Source organism: Camellia sinensis, chromosome 9 (assembly GCF_055761805.1).
Source record: "Camellia sinensis isolate YWXY chromosome 9, ASM5576180v1, whole genome shotgun sequence".
In the NCBI taxonomy this organism is placed as follows: domain Eukaryota; kingdom Viridiplantae; phylum Streptophyta; class Magnoliopsida; order Ericales; family Theaceae; genus Camellia; species Camellia sinensis.
Genome location: NC_138969.1, coordinates 69,727,860 through 69,755,741, shown reverse-complemented (window position 1 = coordinate 69,755,741; position 27,882 = coordinate 69,727,860). Strand labels below are relative to the sequence as shown.

At 33.2% G+C, this 27,882-nt stretch overlaps 2 protein-coding genes and 1 long non-coding RNA gene across 7 annotated transcripts; 1 reads left to right on the top strand and 2 right to left on the bottom strand.

Moving 5' to 3' along the window:
• Positions 1–1,123: 1,123 nt before the first annotated feature.
• LOC145798648 (uncharacterized) lies at positions 1,124–4,278 on the bottom strand. The gene is made up of 2 exons (XR_014339934.1): positions 3,830–4,278; positions 1,124–1,423 (listed from the first exon to the last, which is right to left on the bottom strand). It is a non-coding gene; the product is annotated as an uncharacterized LOC145798648 (long non-coding RNA).
• Positions 4,279–11,906: 7,628 nt separating this feature from the next.
• On the top strand, positions 11,907–19,346 carry LOC114263983 (lactoylglutathione lyase GLX1). Of its 5 annotated transcripts, none has more exons than XM_028204572.2 (9): positions 11,907–12,023; positions 13,847–13,981; positions 14,297–14,421; positions 15,118–15,182; positions 15,261–15,473; positions 17,747–17,794; positions 17,884–17,991; positions 18,131–18,283; positions 19,019–19,346. In XM_028204572.2, exons 2-9 carry the CDS (start codon positions 13,866–13,868, stop codon positions 19,061–19,063), a joined length of 873 nt encoding a protein of 290 aa, XP_028060373.1. In that variant the 5' UTR covers positions 11,907–12,023; positions 13,847–13,865; the 3' UTR covers positions 19,064–19,346. The 5 variants fall into 5 exon arrangements, with proteins under 5 accessions (XP_028060373.1, XP_028060374.1, XP_082743164.1 ...); XM_028204573.2 differs by having other exon boundaries at positions 11,957–12,058; XM_082887038.1 differs by lacking the exon at positions 11,907–12,023 and adding an exon at positions 13,363–13,520.
• Positions 19,347–19,742: 396 nt separating this feature from the next.
• Positions 19,743–27,221, bottom strand: LOC114263982 (arogenate dehydratase/prephenate dehydratase 1, chloroplastic). Its single transcript, XM_028204571.2, has 11 exons — positions 26,503–27,221; positions 24,863–24,930; positions 24,688–24,780; positions 24,403–24,603; positions 23,279–23,359; positions 23,110–23,205; positions 21,969–22,046; positions 21,798–21,887; positions 21,643–21,710; positions 20,526–20,607; positions 19,743–20,159 (listed from the first exon to the last, which is right to left on the bottom strand). Exons 1-11 carry the CDS (start codon positions 26,786–26,788, stop codon positions 20,103–20,105), a joined length of 1,200 nt encoding a protein of 399 aa, XP_028060372.2. The 5' UTR covers positions 26,789–27,221; the 3' UTR covers positions 19,743–20,102.
• Positions 27,222–27,882: the final 661 nt, after the last annotated feature.

The following is a 27,882-nucleotide window of genomic DNA, read 5'->3' as shown; positions in this document are numbered from 1 at the left end:
ATAATTCTTGAATTCTTTCTAAGATGGTGGCAATTTTTCAATGATTGTTGCTACTTGGAAAGATTCACTGAGAACCATCCCTTCTATATATATGTCATGGAGAATTAATTGGAGATCTTGAACCTGACTAATAACTGTCTTGGAATCTATCATTTTAAAATCCAAAAAACGGCCGACAATAAATTTCTTTGTACCGGCATCCTCTGTCTTATATTTATGATCTAGAGATTCCAATAGTTCTTTTGCAGTGCTTTTGACACTATACACATTGTACAGTGTATTGTCTAACCCATTAAGGATATGATTCTAATCACCATGTTTCCATGCATCGACTGCGACAACCGCTCGCCAATCGTTTCTCCGTCGTTCAGTGCCAAAGCTTTTTCATGAGTGAAGCGAGCCAAATTCAATGTAGTAAAATAAAACATCATCTTTTGTTGCCATTTTTTAAAATCATTTCTATTGAATGTTTCTGGCTTTTCCCCATGGTTTACCGGTACTGCCGGAGTCATCACTGGCACAACGGGCGTGGGGGTCGAAGTAATAACATTCTGAATACTATTTGTTTTAGTAGCCATATTTCTGATGAAACAATAATGCACAAATCACAAAAATTATACAAAATAGAATTTACAAACAAAATCTACAGAATAATACTTTGTAACAAAATTCCAATGATAAATAATATATGACTACTATGCTATCAAAGAAATTATTAAACAGTATATTACTACTATTTAAGAAATTAAACAGTATATGACTACTATTTAAATTTTCGAAACAAAATATTCGTCTGTCTAACACACAAATAAAAAAAAAAAACATAAATCTACTTTAAGATTGTTATATCCTATAATGAATGTGTGTGTAAATAAAATAAACAACAAAATAAAATAATTCAAAAAATAATTTAATAAATGAAATTCTGAATTACTTGCTTACAGAAATTATAAGTCAAGGTTTGTATTGGGCACAATCTCCTTAAAGTAGATTTCGCTCTTGCTCCAGTACTTTAAGTTTTAATGGCGTCTACTTCCCAGGATGCAACGACTACTACTTGATTTGTAGTGTAACGCCCCCAAAATAAAACAATAAAGATAACTCATATGCAGAATAAATATGAAAAATAACATACTTTCATACATCAGAGTCTACTGTTTAATAACCAGTTAAATGCCATGTAGGCTTACATCTTTCCAAGTCATTGCTTGGTTACACAAATTAAGTCTCGCTCATTACATCTTAAGCTCTTGGCTTTACAAATACCAATATACACTTAACAAAACATGATTAAGAAACTCTTGCTTCCCTAAAATCCATCCATGCTATTGCCTAGCACTCGGCCAAACAACAAGTGAAGTAGTACAATCCATCACTACATTATACTTGTGAAATGGTAAAACCCATGGTTTGATCTTCAAATCTGAAAAGCATTCCTTGTACACATGTATAGGCAGGGGGTGAGCAAAGCCCACTAAACAATCTCATATTAAAACATTAAAAGATATACGGGGACAAAGATACTTATACATATACATGAAATCATATCATGTCAAAATCATATGATTTTATTACATAATCTCTTAAATCCAAGGCCTACATATTCATATGCCACTAAGACCAATCTTGTTCCATTTTCCTTCAATTCGTATCCAGTTCATATATGCTACTCAATTCATGAGTTAAATTCATTATCTTTCAACAACCAAAATGAGACTACAACTCAATTGTTTTCCAATTATGCACAACACACATAAACACTTCAAACTTTGCCATTTTACGGATATTTCGTCCGAAGGAACCGGCACCCATTTATATTTAGATTTTCGGGTCTTTTACCTAGGACACTCCGGCCAACTTGCTTTAAATGGAGTCCATCCCCTTTCTCCTCCCAAATAAATATACATATGCAATGTATTTATAAACATAATCATATATGGAGTACATCCCCTTTCTCCTCCTAATAAACATACATATGCAATGTATTTATAACATGGTCATATATGGAGTACATCTTCTTTCTCCTCCCAATAAACATATATATGCAATGTATTTATAACATGGTTATATTCATTGACAACCAACAACAGATTAGCATTATATCGCCTAATCCTCATACATTTCTACAACAAGCATAGCAATCCTCCACCAATAGCCCAATATATTTATTTCCAAGAGATGTTCAATAGCGGAATAAATAGTTTATTCAAAACTTCCGTAGGTGAGATAATACATATCCAATATCACCATCTATATCAATACCATTCAATTTAACATATTCAATGTTAATTCCAATTATTTATACAAAATAATCATTTTATCAAATTAGGGCAAAAATTCCCCTTTTTCCATTATTGACCCAAACACCCAAAATCAATTATTTTTGTACACCAAAATCTTATCTCTTATACATCAAAAACCCCTCTTTTCATTTCACACCCAAATCTTAGATTTGTCCAAACCACAACCAAATCTCATCATCTATATACAATAGCAAATAACTAAGCTAAAAATCATATTAGAGTGTAGAAAATCCCTACTTATTAAATATTACTATTTTGATCAAAATTTTCATTTCTCATTTTAATATAATTTCTAATACAATTTCAAGAGATAATACAACCATATCCATATTCATATAGTCTCCACATGTTAATCAGCATTCCCAATTTAGTCATTTCAAGACAAATTTATAACATTATATATCAAACTTCCAAAGTTCCATCATTTCTCATCCTTCCAAGAAATCTCTCATTTAAATGCAACATGGTAAATTTTTACCGATAGCCAAAATAGTTATCTCTAACATATTAATTAAAAGATAACAACATGGACATGCAATCCAACATATAACTATAACTTGAAATCTCCCATGATTCCCAACATTTAGAAACAAATCATATTCCACATTTTATCAAATATGAACAACTACACTAATTTTCATATCACAATCACGTCCGGTAACCTCTCAAGGTCCATTTCTAACCGTGTCGGTTTTATTCCAACAAATACATTAGGTAAAATAATACCGTTAATGCCCAAGAAAACATCATTTTCTTTCCAAACTCATTCTCCAAGCATTATTCAACTATGACATCCTATTTTGATCGAAAACCCCAAAAGTTAAACGTAATTCCTTTGTTTTCTTTCAAAATGCTCTTTTGGCCACAAACCAGTAAAAATTTCAAAACAAATCGAATCAAAGTCCGTTTTTGTTCAAATTTAAAACATAATTCTTTTATAACCTTACAAACATTCGCAATTTGGGCATCAACTTTTTATTTTTCTCAAAATTTCTCTTTTAAGAAAATAAAACACAAATTTTTCAAAAATTCTAATTAAATTATATACAACTCTAAACTCTATATAATCAAGCAAAAGTGCATAAAGAAGTGTAGGAAAAATCTCCACTTAACAATTTATACAATATTCCTCAATATCAATTTATTTTTCTCAAAAATAAATTCCAAAACTCAAGGATGAGATAAATATTTCAACATTTATTTCTCAAAATAAATTATCTTACCATAATATGATGTAGATATAATCCATACAACTATTAAATTCTATTTTCGGATTTCTTTTACAAAATTAACAGCAAAAAATGATTTTCCCAAAATCACTCTCAAAATACGAACATTCTTAACATTTTAACATAATTTTTCTTCCAAAAATTACTAAACAAAAATTTGAAAATATATCTATATGCAATACCTCTTATAATGATATATTTTTTCAAAATAACCCTAACATAGCTTTAATATAAAAATATGAAGAAAGTCCCTACCTCAAATAATGAAGAAGAGCAGATCTAGAAGGCAAATATCACCCGATCATGAATCCGAGATCACCATTGCGAAGACCACAACGAGCTCTCCAACTTTCATTTACAATATTTTTGCAAAATCTCACTCTAACGACTCCCACTCTAAGCTCAAAGACTGAGCATTAATGGAGAAAAAAAAAAAAAAGAAAGACAGAGAAAGAAGACACAGTGAGGCTCCTATTGATCCTGAATGCATGTGTAGCGCACCTCGAATGGGCCAAACCGTTGGGGGGGAAAAGTGCAGGTGTGAGAAAATTTGAGGGTGTTATTCACACTCTCTTAAGTACAGATCTGTATGGTGATGCCGTATGTGTGCACACGCACATTGGGCAGTGCATCTCTTGCACATGAGTGTAATCAGTTTTCCTCTCTACACTGAGGTTTCTAATAGCCAAGGTTTTTTTTTTTTTTTTGAAACAGGGGGCTGATTAGTGGTTTTGCAAGGCTTCAATGTAATGAGCGTGGATTCACGGCCGCCCTACCCGGCAGCCAAACCCAGCAGCCCCCAAAACGACGTTGTTTTGGGGGCAAATTTTCAAAAAAAAAAAAAACGCAGAGGAAGAGAGGGAGGAAGGAGGGAGAAGAGGGAGGAAGGAGGAGGGAGGAGGAGGAAGGGGGAGGGAGGAGGAGGCAGGACTGGAGGGGGCCATAACCAGTGGGGGAGGAGGAGGAGGAGGCGACGAGCTGCGACGGCCGGCGACGAGCTGCGACGAGCTGCGATGGCGAGGCGAGACGACGATCGGACGGCTGCGACGGCCGGCGAGGCGAGACGACGATCGGACGGCTGCGCAGCCTCCTCCCTCCTCCTTCCTCCCTCTTCTCCCTCTCCCCTCCCCTCCCTCTGGTTTCCGTTCGAAGAGAGAGAAAACGAGAACGAAGAAGAAGAAAAGAAAAGAAAAAAAAAAAAAAAAAAACCCCAAAACGACGTCGTTTTGGGGGGCTGCCGGGTAGGGCGGCCGAGGATCCGGATTCCAATGTAATGTGGGTGTTGTCTGGGCAACTGTGATGCTATGGACAACTAGGGACGGCTAATTGCCTGTTGGGGTGATAAAAAGCTAAGTTTGTCTCCCCTTTCATGATAAAACATCCACTCCTTTTTTTTTTCTTTTTTTATTTTTTTTTATATTCCTTAAAGAGAGAAAGAGAGAGATAAGTATATATGTATATATTTTAAACACTTTCCCACCCAAAGTGAGCAAGTCTCTTTCAAAAAAATTTCCACCACATATTTATTTTATTTTATTTGGGTCTTTACATGTAGCACTACAAAATCAAGTCTTGCGAATCAAACAATGTTGTAACTCTTTCTCTTTCTTTTCCTCGAAACTAAATGATAAACAAATGCAGGAGCACAGAAGGACGAACATAAGAAGAAAATGAAGAGTTTTTGAAAATTTTTTGATTCTAATGAATTGCTAGATGGCAGACTATTTATAAAAGGAATAATGGCTTTTCTAAACAGGTAAAAACCTGTTCGGATAGATTGAATAGGTACAAAACCTATTTGGACAAGTTTGAATAGTAACAGATTTGTTAGGTTTGAATTTCAACAAGTATGAACCTGTTCAGGTGGAATTCAATAAGTAGAAAACCTGTTCGGGATTTGTTTGGGTGAAGGAAAAATCTGGACCAATTTATTTTGAATTTTGAAACCAAAATTACAAATAAATAAATAAAATACAAATATTTTTTGCCTAAAAAGATAAGTATTGGGCCGCCCAACCCAACCTCACACTTCGCACCACACAACTATGCCCAAGCTCAGCCTAGCTCGCCCGACCGACCGATTGAACAGAGGGCGAGAATAACGTGCGCTTGTGGTTTTTGTTTTGAGTCCAATAGGTCTAGCATACTTTATCCATAACCTCACCCTTCCACAAACTTGGGTACCCTTTAGGGTCCATCCCAAGTATCCCAAGCTAGAATATATATACCCATATAAATCCTTAAGTTTTTCCAATGTGGGACAAGCACATTTCACAAATGTGTAGAAAATCTATCTAAAACCATATCCACGAACCCGAAAATGCGTATTGAATTCTCATTTATCCGGAAATGGTTTTGAGCAACTAAATATACGATGTTATTCACTACGCGACATTAAACATGAACCCAATGAGAAACGTCAAAAATAACGCTTGGGTCCCAACTTAATTAATGCTTAAACTTAGCAAAAAATAAGGAGTTTGTTTGGTTTGTTTTTGGGAGAGTTGTTTTTGAAAAAAAAATTTAGGGAGAGAGTTTAGAAATTTTTTTAGTTTGTTTGGTTGTATATTTTGAAAGTAGTTTTGGAGTTTGGGAGTTTGGGATGATTTGATATTTTGTTACAATTGAGTGGATGTATGTGAGAGAAAAAGTGATTGAAAAGGAGAGAGGAAAGAGAGAAAGTGATTCATTGATGTGTAAGAGAGAGAAAGTGATTTTGAAAATTTTTTGAGAAAAACACAAACCAAACAAAATTTTGAAAAAAAAAATTCAAAAATAACTCTCCCAAAAACAAACCAAACAAGCCCAAGGTTTCTTCCAAAGCCATTTTCCAACAGTTTGCTACTGATGTGAGCTTCTTCACAGCAAAGACTTCTACTACCACAGGAAACGGACTGCAAATGTGGATTTTTGGGTTCAGATCTCAGATCTGTAGATTGAAGATCAGATCTGCTTGATGTCGGTGACTAAAGGGTCATGTGATGGGCTCGTAGTGGTGGTGGTGTTTGTCAGCGATGCCGGGAGAGAAGTTGAGGTGGCGAGAGATTGACGATAGTGTAGCGGTGCAACGGTGGTGAGATTAGGGACGGTAAGCAAAGGTAACGAGAAGAAAGAGTAAAGACGGAGCGCATTGCTTTCACTGCCACGAAAGCAGCGCGCGCGCGCTAGAGAGAGAGAGAAAGAAAAGAGATGTGGTGATAGAGAGAAGAGAGGCTAGGTTTGGAAACAATATATATGGATATTTTAGTTATTTTTCACAATCTTGTCCTTATGGACATCATGAGCACCCTATTTTTAAAGGGTAATTATTCAGTAATCCTGGAATATAGATATGTGGCATTCCATAGTATTGTGATTGGTGAAAAAGATGGGTATGTAGGGTATTGTGTTGAGTGATTAAGGAATATAATGGAGCAAAATAAATTATGATTGATTAGGATTATGGACATGTGGTATTCCGAGAATAGTATACAATTTCTCATTTTTAAATTGTTCAAATTTACTCTCAAAATGGTTTCATATGGAAAAATGTTTTAATGCTTTGATTTCCACAATATTTGTACCATCTATGATATGAGAAATTTGAAAGAGCAATCAATGATTTTTTTTTTCTTTTTTGGAACAATTAATGTTTCCTAAAGAAAGTAATTGGGATTGAAGAGGCCTTTCAACTAATCTCTTAATTAAATTTGAGAGTTTTTTTTGGCCTTATTTATTGAACAAATAATAAATACATATATATATATATATATATTATATAAATTTGGGGCCTTTATTAGCTAGCGCCTAAGGCAGCTTTAGGGCCTTAGACTTGGGTTGGCCCTGTATTGATGGAGGTAGTGATGGTGGCGGAGGGTTGTGGTAATGGTAGTTGAGAGGTGGTAATGATGAAATAATGGTGATCACATGTGACAGTGGTGGCAATAGTGGGGGTGGTGTTAGAAGAGGCAGTGACCATGGTGGTAGTGGACATAATGGTCGATGGCAGTGATGACGGTAGTGGTAACGATAACGGTAATGAAGTCATAACGATGCACATCGAAACATATGCATAAGTAGTTATAAATTCAATTAATATTATGTAAGTTTATTTTTATTTATTAATTTATTTTAATTTATATTTTAAAGGGGCTGGCTTCTCTCTAGTCCGTGATCAAATTAGAGGGTACTATTGAGCCCGTGAGACCCATCACAAGTCTCGTTTTGATAAATTAAACCGTTGTAGAACTCGTCGAGTACTATATGCCTGTAAAACATCACGTTGATCGGATATTGATAGCTACGTGATCAAATCAGTTTGTATAAAAAAATGGACAGTGAAAAAATAAATGATTGATAAAAATCTGATCTGATGAGATAATTATTGAAATCCGATTAACGTGGTAGTGCTGGACGAGTTCTACATATTGAACGGTTTGGATTATCAAAACGAGATCTGTGACGAACTCTCATAAGTCCAACAGTACTCTCAAGTCCGTAGCCCAATCCTATTTTAAAAATTACTTAAATTTTTAAATATAAATCAAGCACCACCTTCGCATATTAGTTCTCTAGGGTTGCAAACATACTTGAATATTCTCTTTTGAAATGAACTTTTTAATCACCCTAGGTTGGCCCTCAGCTCATCATTCTTCCGCAGACTATGGAAAATTGTATACTTTAGCACATTGCATTTTCACTATAATTTTATTTTTGATTCTTTTATTTGTAATTATAACAATTAATTTTTCATATTTTAATGTAAATTACAATATTACCCTTTCATCCATCTACTGGTAATAAGGTCTTGTTTAAAAATTAACTATTTTAGTTTATTTTTGAATTAATTGACTAAAAGTTCTATTTGCCAATATTATGGTAGTTCGGATTCTATTTAAGATTTTTTAAATCAATAAGTCATATTTAATAAAATTGAGAATATTATTAATTTTTTTTTCTAATTTTTCAAATTAAGAACATTATCAATTTTGCACATTCATGTTCGAAATAATTGTTTCACTAGCTGATAAAAAAATACACATGAGATTAAATAGGTGTTTGGGAAGTTGTTATTTTAGTAGGCCATTTTAGTTTTTGGCTATTTTAGTAGGCTAAAATTTTTGTATTTTGGAAGATAATTAGTTTTTTTTTTATAGTTGGATGTGATATTTGTGAGAGAAAAAAGTGAAATGATTATGGGTTTGATGTGACATTTTGTCTTATTAACTATTTTAACCAATTTTGTTATTTTGTGGATTTTAGCCTAAAAATCCAAAAAAGAGCCTTTGCCAAACACCCTCTAAATGTTTTTGTCATTCTATTTATTCGTTTGATTCAACTATCCAATAAAATCGAAAATATTTAAAACTGAGAACATTATTAGTGTTTTTATTTTTTAATTTTTTTCAATTTTACACATCAATATTCCATCTTCATGCTCTTTTATTGACACTAAATTTTTAATTTTGCACAAAAAAATAATCCAGTTTTTAAATTTTTTTTTAAAAAAATTCACTCAATTTGGTTTCAGTTTTCAGAATTTACTTTTCAGAAAATTTTACCTTTTCGTTTTTCATATTTTGTATTTCATATTTTTTTTTTGTTTTTACTGAATGTTTTAAATATTTGAAGTAATTTTTTAATTTTTAAACACACCTAATATAAATACACTTAAAAAGTATAATATTTGTGAAAAAAAATCTTTAACAAATTCACTATATACCAGAAATAAAATAAAAAAATAAAAATTCAATACATGTTTCATATTTTTGTGTATTTATTAATTTTTAAAATATTTTTTCACAAATATTTTTTACTATTTAGATATATCTAAGTATTGTGTATCTAAAAATAAAATAAAATAAAAAATTGCTTAAAATTTTAAAAATATTCAATAAAAACAAAAAAAAAATAAAAAACAAAAAACTCAATTTTCAGAAAATTAAATTCAAAAAACTGAAATCAAACACACTGATTAGTTTTTTTTTTTTTTGCACATAATTTTTTTTTTTTAGTTTTTTCAATTTGAAAGTTGATGTTTTAAACTTTTGACAATCAAAATAAATGTTAAATTATCATGTTCCTTTATAAATAATCATAAATGATGAACAATCATTGTTTGAAGGGTAATTCCGACCATTAAAAATTTAATGGAACTTGAAGGATCCAAAAAATTTTAGTTAGAACTTAATGAAATATAAGTTCATAAATTAAGATTTGTGTGTAAATGTCCTTTTATTTTGTAATATTTTACAAAAAGATATATAAAAAAATAAAAAAAGTAATATGATAAGTTATAATATTTTTTTTGATTTTTTAATTAAAAACCACACTCCACAAATGGGCCTTGATAGCTCTATGGATAAGCCCACCTTTAGACTGGATTTTCCAGTCTAGCTTCATGAATCAATCGGAGGGCCTCCTTTAATAATTTAGTCCATTCATCTTTTTAAGTTTTTGTATGTAAATTATTTGTGAAAAAAAAAATTAAATAATTTAAAAAATTACGATATTTTCTTAAAATTATATTTTTCATTCATTAAAATATATATATAATTATAATTATTAAATTAATCTAATTTATTTTATATATAAGCTCTACACAAAATATGAAAGGAAAAAAAAAAGGGGGATGCACCAATAAATCCCAAATTAATAACTTATGCACTGTTTAATCCTAAAAGTTTTCTTATAGACTGAAAGGTCCCATTACAATGTTAATAACATCAGATACAATGTTAATAACATCAGAGTCATGTTACAAACATTGGATTTCAAACATCTAATGTTCATCAAATTTCAATAATGTTTGAAAATATAGGATGAAAAACATCTAATGTTCATCAGATTTCAATAAATTTTGAAATTATAGAATGAAACATCAGATCGTTTACATCATTCACATCATGTTGATGTAAAAATGGGACTAAATGGAGCATAAAAAAACTTTTAGGATTAAATGGTTCAACGTTTCAAAAACTAGGACTTATGGGTAAATTTTCCAAAAAAAAAAAATGTTTTGAATCATTAAAGTGAGTTCTATAGTGAGCTCACAATATTAAAGTCGTATTAAGTTATTATCTAAATGAGAGAGAATCCAGATTCTTCTACTAACTTAGGTTATATTATAGGTCCCATTTCGTAGAGTTGTAGAAAAGTGATTATAGATTATAACTTAACAGATTATAGTTTATAACTGTGAACATAAGTTAGTAACTTATTTGGTGCAACTATGGAATTATGAATTTAAACAGCAGTATAGTGTTTGGTAAATAAGCTGTAAAATAATTTTTTGCTGTGTAATTGTTATTTTTGCCCTTATGAACATAAAAATTGTAATTTTGTCATTAATTTAAAGAAAAAAAAATTTCATTTATAGAAGTTAATAATGTTATTTCATTAATAGTATAAAAATTATGGATTCATTAATAGTATAAAAATTATTTCATTAATACCATAAACAAATTAATAATATAAAAATTGCTAAGTTTTTTTAATTTTTTAATTCATTACAATAATTTAATTTATTAATTCATACCAAACCCTAGCCACCGCCGGTAGTCCTCTACAAAATCGGAGAGAACACAAAGAGAACTAGGGTGATCGCGAAAAGAGAGAGGGTTTCAGATCGCGATGTTTCAGATCGTGAATAAAGAGGATTTCAGATCGTGATGGTTTCAGATCGCGAAGAGAGAGAAAAGGGTTTTAGATCGCAATGGTTTCAGATCACGAAAAGAAAAGGTTGATCGCGAAGAGAGAGAGAGAGGGTTTCAGATTGCTAGGATTTCAGATCGCATCGTGATGGTTCACAATGCTAGAGAGAGCTCTAGTTCACAACGCCGGAGGGAGGGAGAGAGAGAGAGAGAGCTCTGGTTCCCAATGTTGGAAATTGCTAATTGTCACGTCGGGAATTGCCTTTTTCACACCAAAAATCACCACTCTCTCTCTCTCTCTCAAAGTGAATAGTGACCTTTTGTTGTTTATATAGTGGCAATTTGGTAATACTTCAAATTGGTGAAGGGCATTTAAGTAATTTTGGCCCTCAAATGGCAGTTGTGCACTTAAGCTAAAAGAAAAAGCTTTTATTCTCCCACTTAAAGAAAAAATTGATTTTTGGCTTACCAAGAGGTATAATCTGTATTATTAAGCTGAACCAAATATACAAAAATAACTTAAATTAAGTTAAAAGTTAAAATAAATTGCAAATAAGTCTTACCAAACAAAGCCAAGATTGTAATTGAGACAAACAAACATAATTGAATTCTACCATGTTTAATTTTGTGCTTTGGATTATTGAGTGATTAATAACTTAAAAATTAAAAATTAAAAAGAAACTACAAGCATTTTTTTTTAGTAATTAGTTTTTATTTATTTATTTATATACAAAAATTATACCAAATATTTTGACACAATTTTAAAATAAAATCTATGATATGTGTGAGAAATGAATATCCCAGGATAATTTCTAGGGCTTTGCATTTCGCTTCTCTCTCTCTCTCTCTCTCTCTCTCCGGTAAGCTCACTCCCTATCTGATACTCTCTGTACGAGTAGGGTCTTCTCTCTCTCTCTCTCTCTCTCTCTCTATATATATATATATGTTTGTACAGATTGTAAATTTTGATCTGTATGAGGTATGAGTTTTGAAATTGGGGTTTAATTATCAGTGATTTTTCCTTTTTTTCAACCCCAATGAAGCGCTAGAATTGGTATATTGCAAAGTTGTATGGAAATGCTAGGTTTTGTATATGGTTGTTGATTGATTGGTAAAAGAATCACCTTTTGGGCTCTGTCAGCTTGATTCACTTCACATACAGTTACAGAAACCTCGAAAATATAATTTCGTGTTTGCATTGTTAGATTGAAGTTGTGTAATTTCAAATTTTTGAAAACCCTGACAGTGTTTTTGACAATGTGTACGTCAAGGGTTTGGAATTGGAATTGAAACCCATTTTTAGTTTAAAATTTTAACTAGATAGCCTCCAATTCTAAATCAAAGACTTGAATTCCATGATGCCAAAGGTAGCACAAGCATCATGTTCGTTTACTCTATACTACGGAATTTCCCCCAAAAAAATTCGTGTTGTGTGTGTACATTTGTCTGGCTGGTTTTTTTAAAAATACTTGGAATATGAAAATAGAATTCTGGGAATCTTACATATGCGATTTTGATTCTACCCTATTATAAGAAGTTCATAAATATATATACATTAATGTTTTTGCCCCATTAAACTGAGGAGCAAGAAAATTGCGAAAGTTGATCTGTCTTACATAGAAGCTGATATAAATGTTTGTTGAAAATTGAAATTAGCAGAACCTTAAATTTGAATTATTGATGATGAGGTTAATTTACAGATCTCATCCTAGCAATGACTGTAGGAGAATCAAAATGGGTGGTGATTTACTGTGAAGATACACAAGAATCATGATCACTATTGTATCTTGTATAATATCTTGGATTGGGAAGTGAGAATGTGATCTGACCACACAAGAAAAATGTGCCTTTGGAAACATTGCACCGACTTCACTTTTGCATGTTATGATAGAATAGGAAGCCAAATATTTAGTTTCCATGCACATGAATCTAACTTAGAAAACTGAATCCAAATATGTGGTTTCCAAATCATAGTTAAAGTTTTCATGTTTTTGTTGTAGATGGTATGAAAATGAATTTATTCACAATCCAAGAGATTGTGTGAACGAAACACTATATTTTTTTGGTACAAAATAATGGACTGTTCACTCAAAAGAGTGTGTTGATCCCACCTAAAATTGTGGATCCCACTGTTTTGGACCAACAAAAAAGATAGAGATAGAAACGAAATTATTAATTATTCTACCAACTACTCATATGTTTCACATGTGAGTGGTTGGTAAAATAGTTGGTAGTTTAGTTTGTAATTGTAGCAAAGCTCTTGGACCAATCTCAAAGTGTGTTTTGTTCACACACTTTCAAAATGTGTAAAAAAATTCAGACTTGGGATCATATTGTATATATAATTGCTTTGAAGGGTCAGTCTCTCGTCTCGATCCATGGTAGTTTTAGTTTTCATGCTTTGGTTTAGGGTTTTTTTTTTTAGTTAAGTATGTTATGGTGTTGGTGTCTTATATATATAAAACTTGCAAAGGTCTCTTGTATTAATTCATTCATTATTAACAAATCTTGTCTTTTCAATTTTCTATAGTGGTTTTTTTTTTTTTGCTGAACAACAGATTGTTGCCTTCAACTGTTATGGGAATTAGTATGATTTGAACTCCCAGATCCCAATCTCAATCCCAATCTCAAATTGTTTAGATAGTATATCTTGTTTCTGACATCAATTTGTTATTGGAAGCAGAGAATCACATTTAGTGGATATGGCTGAGGCTGCACCTGCTGTTCCCAGTAATGAGTTGTTGGAATGGCCAAAGAAAGATAAGCGTCGGTTCTTACATGTTGTGTATCGCGTCGGCGACCTTGATCGCACCATCAAGTATACCTATAGTAATTTTAGCTTTATCAATTCAAATTTATATGTATATATAGGGTCATACTAACAACAGTCCTGGGCTGTCATTAAGGTGGAGAAAATGCCAAAATAGTCTGAATTTCAATGCACTTTTCACATATTTCTAAACACTTTAGTATATTGCTATACACTTTTCCGACATTTCTATAAACCTTTTACATGTACATCGAGGTTGATGACACATTTTTATATAAATATATAAACTTTGTCCTTGATTTTATTTTTGAATCAATTTTGGATTCTGTGAAATTTCTCATTTTCAATTTGATGTGTTCTCAGGTTTTACACAGAATGTTTTGGAATGAAAGTTTTGAGGAAGAGAGACATTCCGGAGGAGAAATACTCAAATGCCTTTCTTGGATTTGGGCCAGAAGAATCTAATTTTGTGGTGGAATTAACATACAGTATGCCAAGACTATCAAACATTTTGAACACAATTAATTTATAATTTTATGTTCTTGCAATGGAGTTATAACAGATGTTTGAACATATATGAAAATATTACTTACTATTAATCATTGCTTATTTTGTTTTGTTCATAGTCTGTGTTGGTAAATTAGACCAGTTGATGGGTTTCTTCAAGCAATTATTAATTGAGAATCGTTTTAATTGTCCCAAATGCAGTAATACTGCTTACCTTTGTCATCGTGTGCCTACTTTTTGCTAGGAGTAGTCAGCATTGGTAAATTGGACCAGTTGACAAGCTTCTTGGAGTGATTGTCATTGCTAAATCACTTTACCCATCCAAAACACAATACTGCTGCTTATCTTTGTCAATGTCTTCCAAGAGATTCATATGTGAGATAATTTTTTATTCGAGCAACAAACGAAGTTAGTTACAAAATACTTCTAGTAAGTCAAGTGGCACCTCCTCCAGCCAAGGAGTAGTTTGCCACAAAATGTTTGTCGTACATAATGAAAGTCAAGTGGTGTCTTTTCTAGCCAAGGAGACAGCGTTTCCATAGCAAAACACCTTTTTCATATTTTTGGGTTGCAAACTTTATTTTATTGTTCTTTTTCTCTTCTTTGTCTCTTTTACTTTATTTATTTATTTTTTCCTCTACTGATTTTTATAAACTTACTCTGAAACTGATTGTCAGACTATGGAGTGGATAAATATGACATTGGAACAGGCTTTGGGCATTTTGCTATTGCGACCCCAGATGTAAGTAACCATAAGACTGTTAAATATTTCGGCACATTATTTGAATGTGGTGATATGGTTTCCTCATCTCATGTTCAGGTTTACAAATTGGTTGAAGACATAAAGGCCAAGGGTGGGATTATCACACGGGAGCCTGGTCCAGTTAAGGGTGGAAAGACTGTCATTGCCTTTGCAAAAGATCCTGATGGCTACCTTTTTGAGCTAATCCAAAGAGGTCCTACTCCTGAACCACTTTGCCAAGTAATGCTTCGTGTGGGTGATCTTGATTGCTCTATCAAATTCTATGAAAAGGTATTGTTCTATTGGTTGATCTTCTGTGTGAATTTCACGTGTCTGGTAAATCTTTTTTTCAAGTTGACCTTTCAATTAAAGATGTAATTTATTGTTTGTAAACACATGCATGCTATTTATGTTAGAAAAACTTGCTCTCAGTTGATTTTCCTCTGATTTTTATTTATTTATTGATTTATTCTTTTCCTGTGGATGCTTTTGGGTACTCTCTCAAAAATTTTAAAAAATAAAAATAAAAATTGCAGTTATTAGTATGCACATCAGCTTCATTAGTAGTTAGATGCTCTCTCTCTCTCTCTCTCTCACATTATTTCGGTGATTTGTATGCATATGAGCTTCATTTGTAGTTAGATGCTACAAATCATCTTTTTCTAGACTAGGAAAATGATAATCCTGCAAATTTAGTTATTCAGATTTTGGTGCGTCCCTATTGGCTAGAGTAAACTGAAAAATGTGATTTATTATCCTGTACACATTGGACACGGGCAGAGACGTACCACTGAATTTTGTGATTAATTGTTATAGAGAAGCATGTGCTTTTGTCTGGAAATTTTTGGAACTTTAATAAACCATGCATGTATGTTAATCAATAAAAAGCCATTTGGTAGTTCCTTGAACCTTTTATTAGCAACTGCTGTCATTATTTCTACCCTGAGGAATTTGTTCTTAGTTGTCAATTGTAACCTGGATCTACCATGGTATGTAGTTAAATTGCTAATCCTTAGCAGTATGGTGCATGCTTATGTTCTAACCTGAATATCATTTATTTTCCTGTATGCACTTAACATGAACAAAGATCCTTGGAAAATTCATATTATCAGTTGAGAAAGTAGTTGCATGTGCTTTTGATAGGAGTTTTTGTCCTCAACTATAACCTGTTGATATATATACACAAATAAAACTATATATGTTAATCAAAAAAAATACCCCATGCAGATACCTACCAAAAGAAAACTTATATGTAGAATTATTGAACTCTCTAGAGCATTTTAATGTTCTTTCTTTTATAATGAGACATTTGTTATAAATTGGTTGTACTTTTGGATGGTTGGGTTGGATTTTTCTAGACTGGTTGAGTGTGTGGTAATGACAAGCATGATTTTTGGAAAGCTACATGTTTATTTGGGTAAATTAAAATGACCTCTCCTGAGGTTTAGCAAAAAATACAGTTAGCGTCACTAGTTTGAGAAAAATACACCAACGTCCCCTCAACAGTGGTAGCCTAAACAAAAGTAATAGAAGTGAGAAAATTATTTTTTAACCCTTCAGTAAAATCTAGCTTTAGTGTAAAATGATAATATAAACCTTCCCCACAACTATGCCACATCTTTTGCAGAAAGCTTGAAAGGATAGTGGGAAAAGGGGGCTTCAGTGTCCATGGGTCTATGAAAACAGAGGGGGGTTCAGTGGTGTGGCCGATTGGGTACCTCTAGTTTTTGGGGTGGTCAATGATGGCCAAATGGGTTGGTAGAAGGAGGAGGGAGGAGGTGGTTCAAATCTTGTGGAGCATGGTTGAGTATTGAATCCACAATACCTCAGGAATCCACCACAAATTGAACACGATCTATCAAACAAACTTTGGAATCCGCCAAAGCACCCACCAAAATATGAACAATGTTATCGAACACTTGGATTTTGAATGATCTTCAACACAATGTAGTGTAAATTACCCCAAATCATATTTTGGTACACCATTTAGGGTCCTATTTATAATTGAGGTACCTTAGGGTGACTTTGAGAACCAATCCCAATTAAATTCTAACTTCAAACCGCCTTGTAAGAAGTCAAGTCGGTGTTTTCTGCTTGACCCATCAAATTCCTGCTTGAGCTTGCTTTGTCCAGAGATGAAAACAGGCTGTTAGAATCCCTGCTCGAATGCATTAATGCTTGCTTGTGTGTGCTGTCCAGTTCTGCAAATGTTCGGTCAAACAAAACTCTGGCAAGAAGCCAAATCTTTTCAGAATATGGAAATCAATGCAAGAGAACAAGACCAACACTTTTAGTTCGTGATTTTACTTTGCTTGCACATGGTCAATTTATTTCAACCAACATTCTTGAGATCATTCACTTTCACATCATTAACTTTTCTTCTTGCTTTGTGTGATTGTTCCTTAACTCAATTTCTTAACTAGATTTACAAAAATAATTACAACTCAAATAGACAATTACAAATCAAATAGGTTTTGTCCAAGGGATTGAAAAATGTAACTATAATATGATTTTAGCACTAATACATAACTCATGTATCATTTTATGGGTTTTATTTATATCAGGCGTTGGGGATGAAACTACTGAAGAAGACTGACAGACCAGAACAGAAGGTATACATTGTGCTATTCTAGTTTTTCCATTAAGATGTAGATGACATAGTGATTATCACTAAATGTTTCGTTCTGCTTATACTGTACAGTACACCATAGCCATGATGGGATATGCTGATGAATATGAAACAACTGTTCTGGAGCTGACATATAACTATGGTGTGACTGAATATACCAAAGGAAATGCATACGGACAGGTTTGTTTAATACATCTTTAGAAACTTTAGTTACTTTAATTTCAAAAAAAAATAAAAAAAATTCCCCCAGTTTTGTATCTTCTCCTTTTCCTTGTTCTCTTCCTCTTTATGTTATCAATGGACTTGATATTCATTCTAGGTTGCCATAAGTACGGATGATGTATACAAAAGTGCTGAGGTTGTTAACCTGGTTACGCAAGAGCTTGGAGGAAAGATAACACGACAACCAGGACCAATTCCTGGACTCAACACCAAGATCACCGCCTTTCTAGATCCAGATGGCTGGAAGACAGTAAGTCTTCATTAGTATGAATAATTCCCTAAGTTATGTAATAATCATTAATTTATTTTGTAGTTTTGGTTTCTATATGAACCCTATCAGAGCAATACTTTTTTCCTTAAATGAAGGAAAAATAGTACTGTTTTACTTGATGCACAAACACCCATCATTTATACATGTTATTTGAAGCTCTGTTTATTAGGAGGAAGAAGAAATGCAAAGACGATAATGAAATGAGTTTAGGCATGTCAACATGTATAATATGTTAATATCCTGACTTGTGCAGTAATGGAACATTATATTGATATCTGTTGATGTTACCAGAGATGTCATCTGGATGATATTTCATCCAAATTTGATTTAATTCTCTTTCTTGTTGTCTACCATTATGCTGGTGCTATTTTTTGTTCCATTTGATTTGGATGCTCACCTTTCTTGTCTATATGTTCTTCCCCCTTTGTCGTCTTCTTTGTACTTCATGCAACAAAACTGTAGAAGAATCCCTAAAACCAATACCAATCGAATCCTTTTAGATGTCAAGTGGCACCACTAATATTATGTACTTTTTTATAATTGCCCTACGGAGTATAACACTCCCTAGTTCTCTATATTACAAATTTATTCTTTACCTTCAATCAATAAATGAACAGGTCATTGGCTGATTTGGATGATTAGATAGGTAATTTGCATAATAAGTTGCTACGATTGACTCGCAGAAGCTCATGACAGTTCTTTCCGTGTTTGTAGGTTCTGGTTGACAATGAAGATTTTCTGAAGGAACTGGAGAAGTAATTGTGTAATGGAGAAGTAATTGTGTAATGGAAAAATAAAAAAACCTTACCAGTACCAATGATATGAATTTAAGTTTTTATGCCTTGTTTTGATGCTGTGGTCAACTGGTGAGATTAACTGTGTTGGGTACTTTCTCTTCCCATACTAGTATATTATCAACATGTATATGGTTGAGTTATGGTTGTAATTTAAGAGGCAGGCGTTGGGTCAAAGCTTGTGGCTCCACTAGGAGATGCGCTTGCATGGTTACTATTTAATAAAATCTACCTTTGTTTAGTGTTAAGTCTTTTGTGATTGTAGATGTTCTATCGATATGTGGTGTACAGGTTCTGGTGCTATGCAGAGTTCGTTTGTTGAGTTATGGTTGTGATTTATGAGGCTGATCCAGGGTCAAAGCTCGTGGCTCCACTAGGAGATGCATTTGCATGGTTACTATATAATAAAATGTGCCTTTATTCAGTGTGAAGTTTTTTGTGATTGTAGATGTTCTATCGGTATGTGGTGTACAGGTTCTGGTGCTATGCAGAGTTTGTTTGTACTTTGCTTGTGAGCTACTGACAGGATGAGCTGTTTCTGAGGTTCCTTCCCTGATTTGTTAAGTTGGGATCTAATGCACACCCAACGACATGATCTGGTAGAAATTTGATCAAGCTGTTGAGAAATTGGGGACAAGATTGAATTTGAATGATAATAATTATGTTGCATTTGTTGATTATAATAGAATTATGTAAGAAACAAGTTTACAATCTTGGTGCAGGTTTGTCACCAACCAAATAGGGTTTGCTTAAGTATGCTCTTGACATGCTCAAGTTACAAAACCTGTTCATTAAAGGTGGAAAGAATATTGTTGGGGGGTTAAGAATTAATCCAAAAGATGTGGAAATTCTTGATATTTGAGAGGCTATTTCACTAGCTGCTGGGAAAATCTCTTCCGGTACCTGAAGTTGCTAACCGGATCAAATGTATGTACAGAGTAAAAGGTTGAAATGACCAACCAATTAATGCTCTGATGACTGACTCGAAGAATGAAGCTGGTTTTCTATAGAGCTGTATCCATTGGGTAGCAACCAAGGACTCGAAGGAATCTTGCAAATTCCTACACAGAACAATATCGATTACAAATATGCTCCTAGCAAAAAATACGAGTTCTTACATGCTTTATTTTTGTCTCAAACACGTCAGATTCATATGAAAAAAAGGGTAACAATTTGCACATAAAACCTCCAAGTGCAGAAGAAAAATGAGCAAATAAAAGTCTGACAAGATGCCCTTTAAAACATGAGCAAATAATTTTAGGGAAAGATGTAGACGAGAAACTGCCCAGGTACATAACTTCACACAACATGAAATCACCCATAGTGAAAAGATGTCAAATACAAAATTAGAGGATATGAGGAATTTAAAAAAAAAAAAAAAACTGACATTGTATTTTCTTGCATGTCGTAAACAAGATAGTACTCACCTGCAGATGTCCCAGAGCATATTGAGCACGGGGCTCTGCCATAGAAGCTTCAAAGTCGACGTAAAATAGGTAGTCAAAGTACCTGCCATTGGAAACTAGTCACTTGTACGAATCTCACTGTAGATTTTCTACATATGAACGCTACGGAAGTAATTCGAGAAGCCTAAATAGAGAACTTATATATGAAATTTCCATCCAGAATTACGTGGCACTGGCAAATCTGAATTTAGTGGGCTTTTTTTCAATTTAAAATGATAGGAGCAAGATTAACCAGATCGTCACATATAAAAATTTTGGAAAGTTTCTTTGTGTGGTCAAACTTATCTTCTTCCCAAACAGCACAAGAATGATTGCACAACCCTCCATTTATTTGCCAAAAGAAGTGAGGGAAAGGAAAGAAAATCAAACTATCAATACCATGCCTTTTATTTTGTATATATACATATATTTCCAAGAGAGTTGACTTGTCTCCACAAGATTCATATATGATTTTCTTATCAAAACATCAAATATTTTAAAATGAAACAAAAATGACAAATCTTTTTAGGGAGACCAAAAAACACTAGAGTACTCTGGAATTAGTGTGTTTTTGTGTCTTATATGCTGTGAAGTAATTGATCCATTTTCGCTGCTTATAGCATATAAGGGCTTACGGGGTGTTGTCCTAAAAAACATGTGGTATTCTTTGGTTCTCTTGGGACTTCAGATCGAATTACTGGTTTGTTAAATTCCGAAATGAAAATCAATCATTTAAAAAATGGTCGAGAGAGTAGCCTTTGCTGCTCTCATATCTAGTTCAAAATATAGTAGTGTTTGAGAATGAATATTTTGATAAGGGTTCAGTGATACGATGAGTAGAGTATGTGGATATCAAAACATGAGAGATACACTGGTGAATTGTGAGTTGTTCATGGTCCAATTGAGAATCCAAAGTTCAATTATTTTAAAATATGACTGGTTTTTCATTTTTCCATTTATTTTAAATTAGTAAGTTGTTTATTCAATTCTTTGTGGTCTAAGCATTCCATAAATTGTACTTAAAAGACAAATCTATCACATTGCATCCCATACTTCATACAAAATTTGCAAATCTGTTTCAAAGGAGAATACCACTCACTTGGCACTGCCTTTGTTGGAGTCATCAACAACCCTTAATGGACGCTTTCTCTGTGGTCGGCTCTCAATCTGAACTCGCATTTAAAAGACAAGGCAATGACCAAAACCGTTTTACATGTAAAATAGTAATGGAACAAACTTACAGCTTTAATTTACCTTTGACAAATTAATTTCCCTCAAAGCAAACACTGCCAAGGCTTTGAATAATACACCAGGCCCTTCTTCTAGAGAGAAGACAATGCTTGTCTGTAAATAAAAACCATATAAATTCTGATCAGCTTAAAACAAAACACATTTGTCCTGTCTGTTTAACAAAAATAATCATACCTTATGCGGCTTGATTGTTCCTGGGATTATAGGTTCTCTTGCAAGAATCAAAAAACGGGTAATATTATCACAATTATCCTGCCCATTGAATTGGAAATCAAACAAATCAAATAATAATAGTGATGAGTTCTATTATTTTTCGTAAAAATAATGAGACAATAGAAAGGACATCTTAGACATGAGATGGGACTCAAATAGATGCCTAACTAGGATAGGGTGTCATTACATTTTTCTTTTTGTAACCAATGGTTGTGTACTTTAATAATGAGAATTTATTGTGCAAGTACCCAATGGTTTCACTTGGTTTTGTATATTACTTTTTTATCACATTCCAAGGCCTGATTTTTTCTATTACCAGATTTACCCTGAAGGGTTTCAATACCAGTCCACCAATGAGCTTGTGTTACTTTTGGTGATGCTTGGCATTGACAATTCTCAAATGACAGTCTACATAGTTCTATACAAGTACACATCTAGTTGAGCAAAGTCCACTTGCAACAACTACAAGCAAAATGTACGCGGACCTATTACAGGAAGGTTCCACATCTAGTCAAATACCAAATCTGGCTAGCCTCTTCATGTAATAAGATCTAGAGTACTTAAGTGTTTTTTAATTTCCTTGCCAGGTTCCCATCGCCCTTTTCAAAAATGATTTATATCTTGAAAATAAAAAATAAAAATAAAATAAGAAAATAGAAATGTAATGTTGAGTGTTTCCAAACATTGTTTATTTATTTATTCTTTTTGTGTAAAAGAGTACATAAATGCTCAAAAGTATTTATCTGTCTATCATTTTAAATATGGTCGAAAACAGTTAAAACAACAAAAACTTCATGTCCATTGTCCTTTCCCTTTCATCTGTTTCAAAATCAAAGTATATAGGACAAGCTTTTCATTTCTTCTGTCACTTCCATTTTCAAAACTGGAAAATTCATGAAAGTGTGTAGACTGGAAACCCATAAAATACATGCTTATGCCACCACAACAAAGTTGTAATTATCACTACGTGTAAAAGATAGAGAGAGAATGACACATGAAATGGGAAGTTACCATTAACTAGCATGTAATCCATCAAGCAAAGAACTTCGGTAAAAACTGGGATTCAGCAAGTCACGGTACCAGGATGAGTCAACAATCTTACCTGGATTCTTTCTGCAAGAATGTCAAGGCCATAAATTTCTGCAGCTCGAGCACTTGCAATTGCTCCAGTATCTCTGAGGCCATCAGAGGCTACAATCTATCCCAAACATCACATATTTAGAAGAATGTGCATAATGGTTATTGGCTACAAAAAACGCAACACACATTACCTGAGCAGCACCAGCTGTATCATCAGCATTAACTTTTACAACACCTAACTTGTTTAGTGCCATCTCACATTGAGCTAATGCCTGCAAGCAACAATAGAATTATGTTTTGCTTTTTATGATAGGATGAGGAACTAAATGTTCTTAACAGGATCAAAGAGAAACGATGGAATCTGCAAAATGACCATAGCCTAAATGGTTTGTGCATCGAGACATTTCAAAGGTCAGATAACTAAAATGATCTATCAATTAAAAAACACATTTACGAACATTGGGTACAAATACGACGTGATATGGACACACCAATACTATAATTTTCAAACACCAAGATACAGACACGAACACAACGACACCCTATATAAAAGAAAATAATAATTTCTTAGCACTATGTTATAAATATTTTAATAACTTATTATAGAAAATAGTAAGAAAATTATTAATTTTTTACAATTCATTTATTGGAAAATTGCTGTACGAATGGTTCTAAATTCTAATATCTATTTTTAAAGTTCCATTGCAAAACAAATTAAAAGTTCTAGGTTCTAGGAAAGCCTAATGGAGGGATTAATAAGTATCTCACATTGTTTTGATTTTAATCATTAGCCCCGAAGTTAGTTTATACAAACTTACAACAAGAAGCATGTGTGTTTTGTGTGTGTATTTAAGGTAGATAGAAGTGTCCCCTGCACTGAGTATGCAAAGCTTGTTTTGGTTCTAAAAATAAGAAAAAATAATAGGACATTTGGAAGTGTCCAACATGTTCACCATACAGACATGACAACTTTGTAGAAGTGTCTATGCTTCTTAATCCATCAAAATATTTTCAATCAACTACTAATTTCTTCCTCTTTTCCGCCAATCCTTTACTGCTATATAAAGCTTGTAATCATGTACAGCTTCTATTAATGTCCCATATACACTACTTTCCTTTTCTTACAATATGATGCTAGAGAAAGTAGTTAAGTTAAGCAGCATGATTGGGATTTATAGTAACAAATTGAATGGCTAACATTGCGGCAAGATATTGATGAGCACCCACTTCCATATGGAACAAATCACATGGAAAATAACAATAAAACCAACTCATAAATATCTATGTGCATATGTAAGAGAAAAAATGATAAAACCTGAGGGTGGCTCAAAACACACTTTAGCTCCTCCTTTCTAACTCCACTCAACCCCAAAAGGCAGTGATTAACAACCAATTGCACCTCCCCTACTATGTGGAGTCTATGACAAAGAAGTAAGTCATAATTACGGTGGATGCTTCCAGCTACAGAATTCTCTATGGGTAGTATAGCTTTGTCCACCAACCACAATTCAACCGCCTGCAAAATTAGAATTATTACTATAAAGGTAAGGAAAAAGAGTAAAGTAGTTAAAAATTCAAATCACTTAACAATTAATTGAACCTTGAATGCAGCCTCAAACTGGTCGCAAGGGACAGTCTCACACTTCGGGTATGCTTTAAGCGCAGCAGCCTCACTATATGCACCTGGTATGCCCTACATGCAGTAACCAAACCAATAGAAAAACAATTAGAAAGCTGGAAACATTTGGTAGAAGCATAAAGTATAAATTCCATACCTGATAAGCAATCCGCACCTTCGAACCATCACCAGGAGACGGAGAAAGATCAGCGGCAGATATGGGTCCTGAATTTTATGAATTTATGTTAAAACTCTGAAATTATACACAAACATAAAGGCAGGATATAGGATAACTAGTAAAAATAGTGACTAAAACAAATAGGGGATGCATTTTGCAGTGATCATGTTTAAAACTTTATCCCAATATTAGTCACAATATTATGAAAGATGCATGGTAACGAGGTCAGGAGATGATGATACAGTATAACATAAATAAATAAAAACAAAAAAAACAAAGTAGATGAGTAACTTCAACTCATATAGATGGCGATTGATTATAATATCTTATCTATGAAGCATGGATACGGATATGGGTATATGGCAAAACCTTAAGAAATAGGATACAGGTGCAACCAAGATATGTTGAATTTTTATTTTATAATTTTTAGTATTATATTATACATGACCTCAAATCTTATATTAGAAAAATGATTCATTCACTGAATTTGAGTTTGCCCGAATCACCCTAATTTGTGCGTGCCGGTCAACCGCCCAGACAACCCGTGCAATCTTTGTCAACCGCGGTAGTCACCCTTGTTGCCGGATGATCGGCTGGACGATCGGCAGGTCGACCACCCGAACGACCAGCATGCACAAATTCGGATGATTCAGACAAGCCAAAATTTAGTGGATGTAACATTGCTCATCTGATATTATATATAAATTTGATAGATTTAAGAGCTAATAGTCTGATTACTTTCTTTTTCGTGGATACGTTAATTTGATAACATCCGATGAAGTAGAGTACTCCTTTAATCTCACTATTTTCTTCTTCAGTAAGAAATGAAAAATTATTAAAATACTATTTTTTGTATTTTTTCTAACAATTATACTCTAACATTATACAAAAATTATTAAATGTCAATTTCATAATATTTTAGAATACATGAGTGTTCAAAAAGTATTCAATACTTCTCAAAATTAACCTCAAGTATCAGATATGTTTATGAATTTGATATGTCTCCGTGAGTATCCGATACTAGTACGATATGGATATGACTCCTTTTTAGAAGTATCCGCGCTTCATAGTATCTTGTAGTGACAAACTTCATATTTAAATTTTGAAAGCATCTCACAACAACTCATTGCTCTTGACAACATAACATTATCAATTTATAATGCAGATATATCACCTAATTTGTATAAATGCAGAAAATGACAAATTTATACTTTCAAAATCTAGAATGTCCCATATGCATGTCATGATTGTTGGATGCATTAATAAAGTAGATTTTTTATTATTTTTTTCCCAAAACCCTAAAGCAACACTCACAGCCACCTTCTGGAATATAAATGGAAAACCCAACTATCATTACTCATTATATCACATAGAATGAACCAATGTAGTACAAGCTAGTAAATGCATTAAATATCCATTGTCTATATTGCCCAGTATATCTGATAATGATTTGGGATTTTTCAGGCTCAATTCGTCACTCATCAGTAAAAAAATCCTCTCTTTTTGATCACCTAAATGGCAATTACAAAAATCAACCTTGTAATTCACAAATTACAACCACAAACAACATATACGAAAATGGGAATACTGTTTCAAGAACACTGATTATATTAACTCACTTGGAAGAGAGTTCAAATCTTTATGAAACCCCCTAGATTCAGTGACCTGAGTCTGCTCATTCCCACCAGGTGAACTCAATCCAGGTGCCAGTGGCTTCTTCTCATCTTCAACAAGCCTTGTTGCCCTCTGAGCCGAAGCCAGACACCACTCCCATTTCCGAAACTTGTCGCAATCGAACCTCAAATTCGAACCAGACCCAGAACGCCTAGACCCCAAATCTGTAAACCTCAGATGAGTACAAGAGTGATTGGCACAAACCCAGATTGGTACAGCCTTCAAAGCCATGGTTTTGGACCAATCTGAAGAGTACCCAATGTAGAGAGAGACAGAGACAGAGCTAGACAAAGCCGGACTCCGGAGAGTTAGACTTAGAGCTTTGATTTTTGTAGGTAAGGTTTGGAGACACAGAGCACGACATTGTCAAGAAGAGAGGTCGAGTATGGTAATGGAGCGAGAGTGCTTGAGTGGAACCCACAAAATTGTATGAGGTGGGGGTTGAAATTTTAGGAAAGAGAAAGATTGGAACAAAGACTGGTGAGAGAGAGAGAGAGAGAGAGGGTTGGTGAGCAGACTGTTGGCAACACGTTACCAACAGTTTGTAGAAGGAGAGACGAAGACGAAGACGAAGGGTAGAGAGAGTTAAGCTGAGAGATGAATTTCGTGTATATACATATATAAATTTATGTAGTACTGTCGAGTGTTAATTATGGTAGGCTATCTGTATCCGAATTTAGTAGTGGACAGATATGAGATGATATTTGTGGGCCCTCTTTTAAAATAATTTAGGAAAATTATGACCAAAACAAATAAAAAAACTATATATGTATATTTTTAACAAAGAATAGAAAGGATGCTCCTCAGAGCATCTTCAATGTACTATTCAATGTACTAGGCATATTATACTTGTTAGTTAAAATGCTTAGTGTGATTCACTTTTTTTAATTCCAATGCACTAGGCATATAATTAGGCATTTTGGCTCAACTCATATTCACTAGCTATATGTAGCTAGCCTTCAACGCTAGGCAAAATGTATTCAATCATTAGGATCATTTCCCTCCATCTTTATTGTTGACGTGGCATTTTATAAAATTAATAGTATTTAGATAAATAGTTAAAATAAAGAGTATGGTTGGAGTAAAAACATAAAACTGTTGATAGGCAAAATAAAATATATACTTTATAGTAATATTTGGATAGGTAAAATGCCTACTACCGTTGGAGATGCTCTAATATTCATGGGTACTAGTTATGTTTGGATTGAATGATTTAGAGAGAAAAAGAAAGAAAACAGATAAATATATATATTTTTTATTTGTTTAGATAATTTAAATGGAAAGAAATAGGGATAAATGAAGATAAACGGAGAAAAATTCATTTC

What these genes read in the sequence shown, in the direction of transcription:
- LOC114263983 (XM_028204572.2), top strand. Translation starts at nt 13,866, where the DNA reads ATGGCTGAGGCTGCACCTGCTGTTCCCAGTAATGAGTTGTTGGAATGG. An exon ending in CTATCAAATTCTATGAAAAG is followed by an intron (nt 15,474 to 17,746) that starts GTATTGTTCTAT and finishes TATTTATATCAG; the next exon opens with GCGTTGGGGATGAAACTACT. An exon ending in AAGGAAATGCATACGGACAG is followed by an intron (nt 17,992 to 18,130) that starts GTTTGTTTAATA and finishes TATTCATTCTAG; the next exon opens with GTTGCCATAAGTACGGATGA.
- LOC114263982 (XM_028204571.2), bottom strand. Translation starts at nt 26,788, where the DNA reads ATGGCTTTGAAGGCTGTACCAATCTGGGTTTGTGCCAATCACTCTTGT. An exon ending in GGGAAATTAATTTGTCAAAG is followed by an intron (nt 21,711 to 21,797) that starts GTAAATTAAAGC and finishes ATGCGAGTTCAG; the next exon opens with ATTGAGAGCCGACCACAGAG. An exon ending in TCCAACAAAGGCAGTGCCAA is followed by an intron (nt 20,608 to 21,642) that starts GTGAGTGGTATT and finishes TTCCAATGGCAG; the next exon opens with GTACTTTGACTACCTATTTT.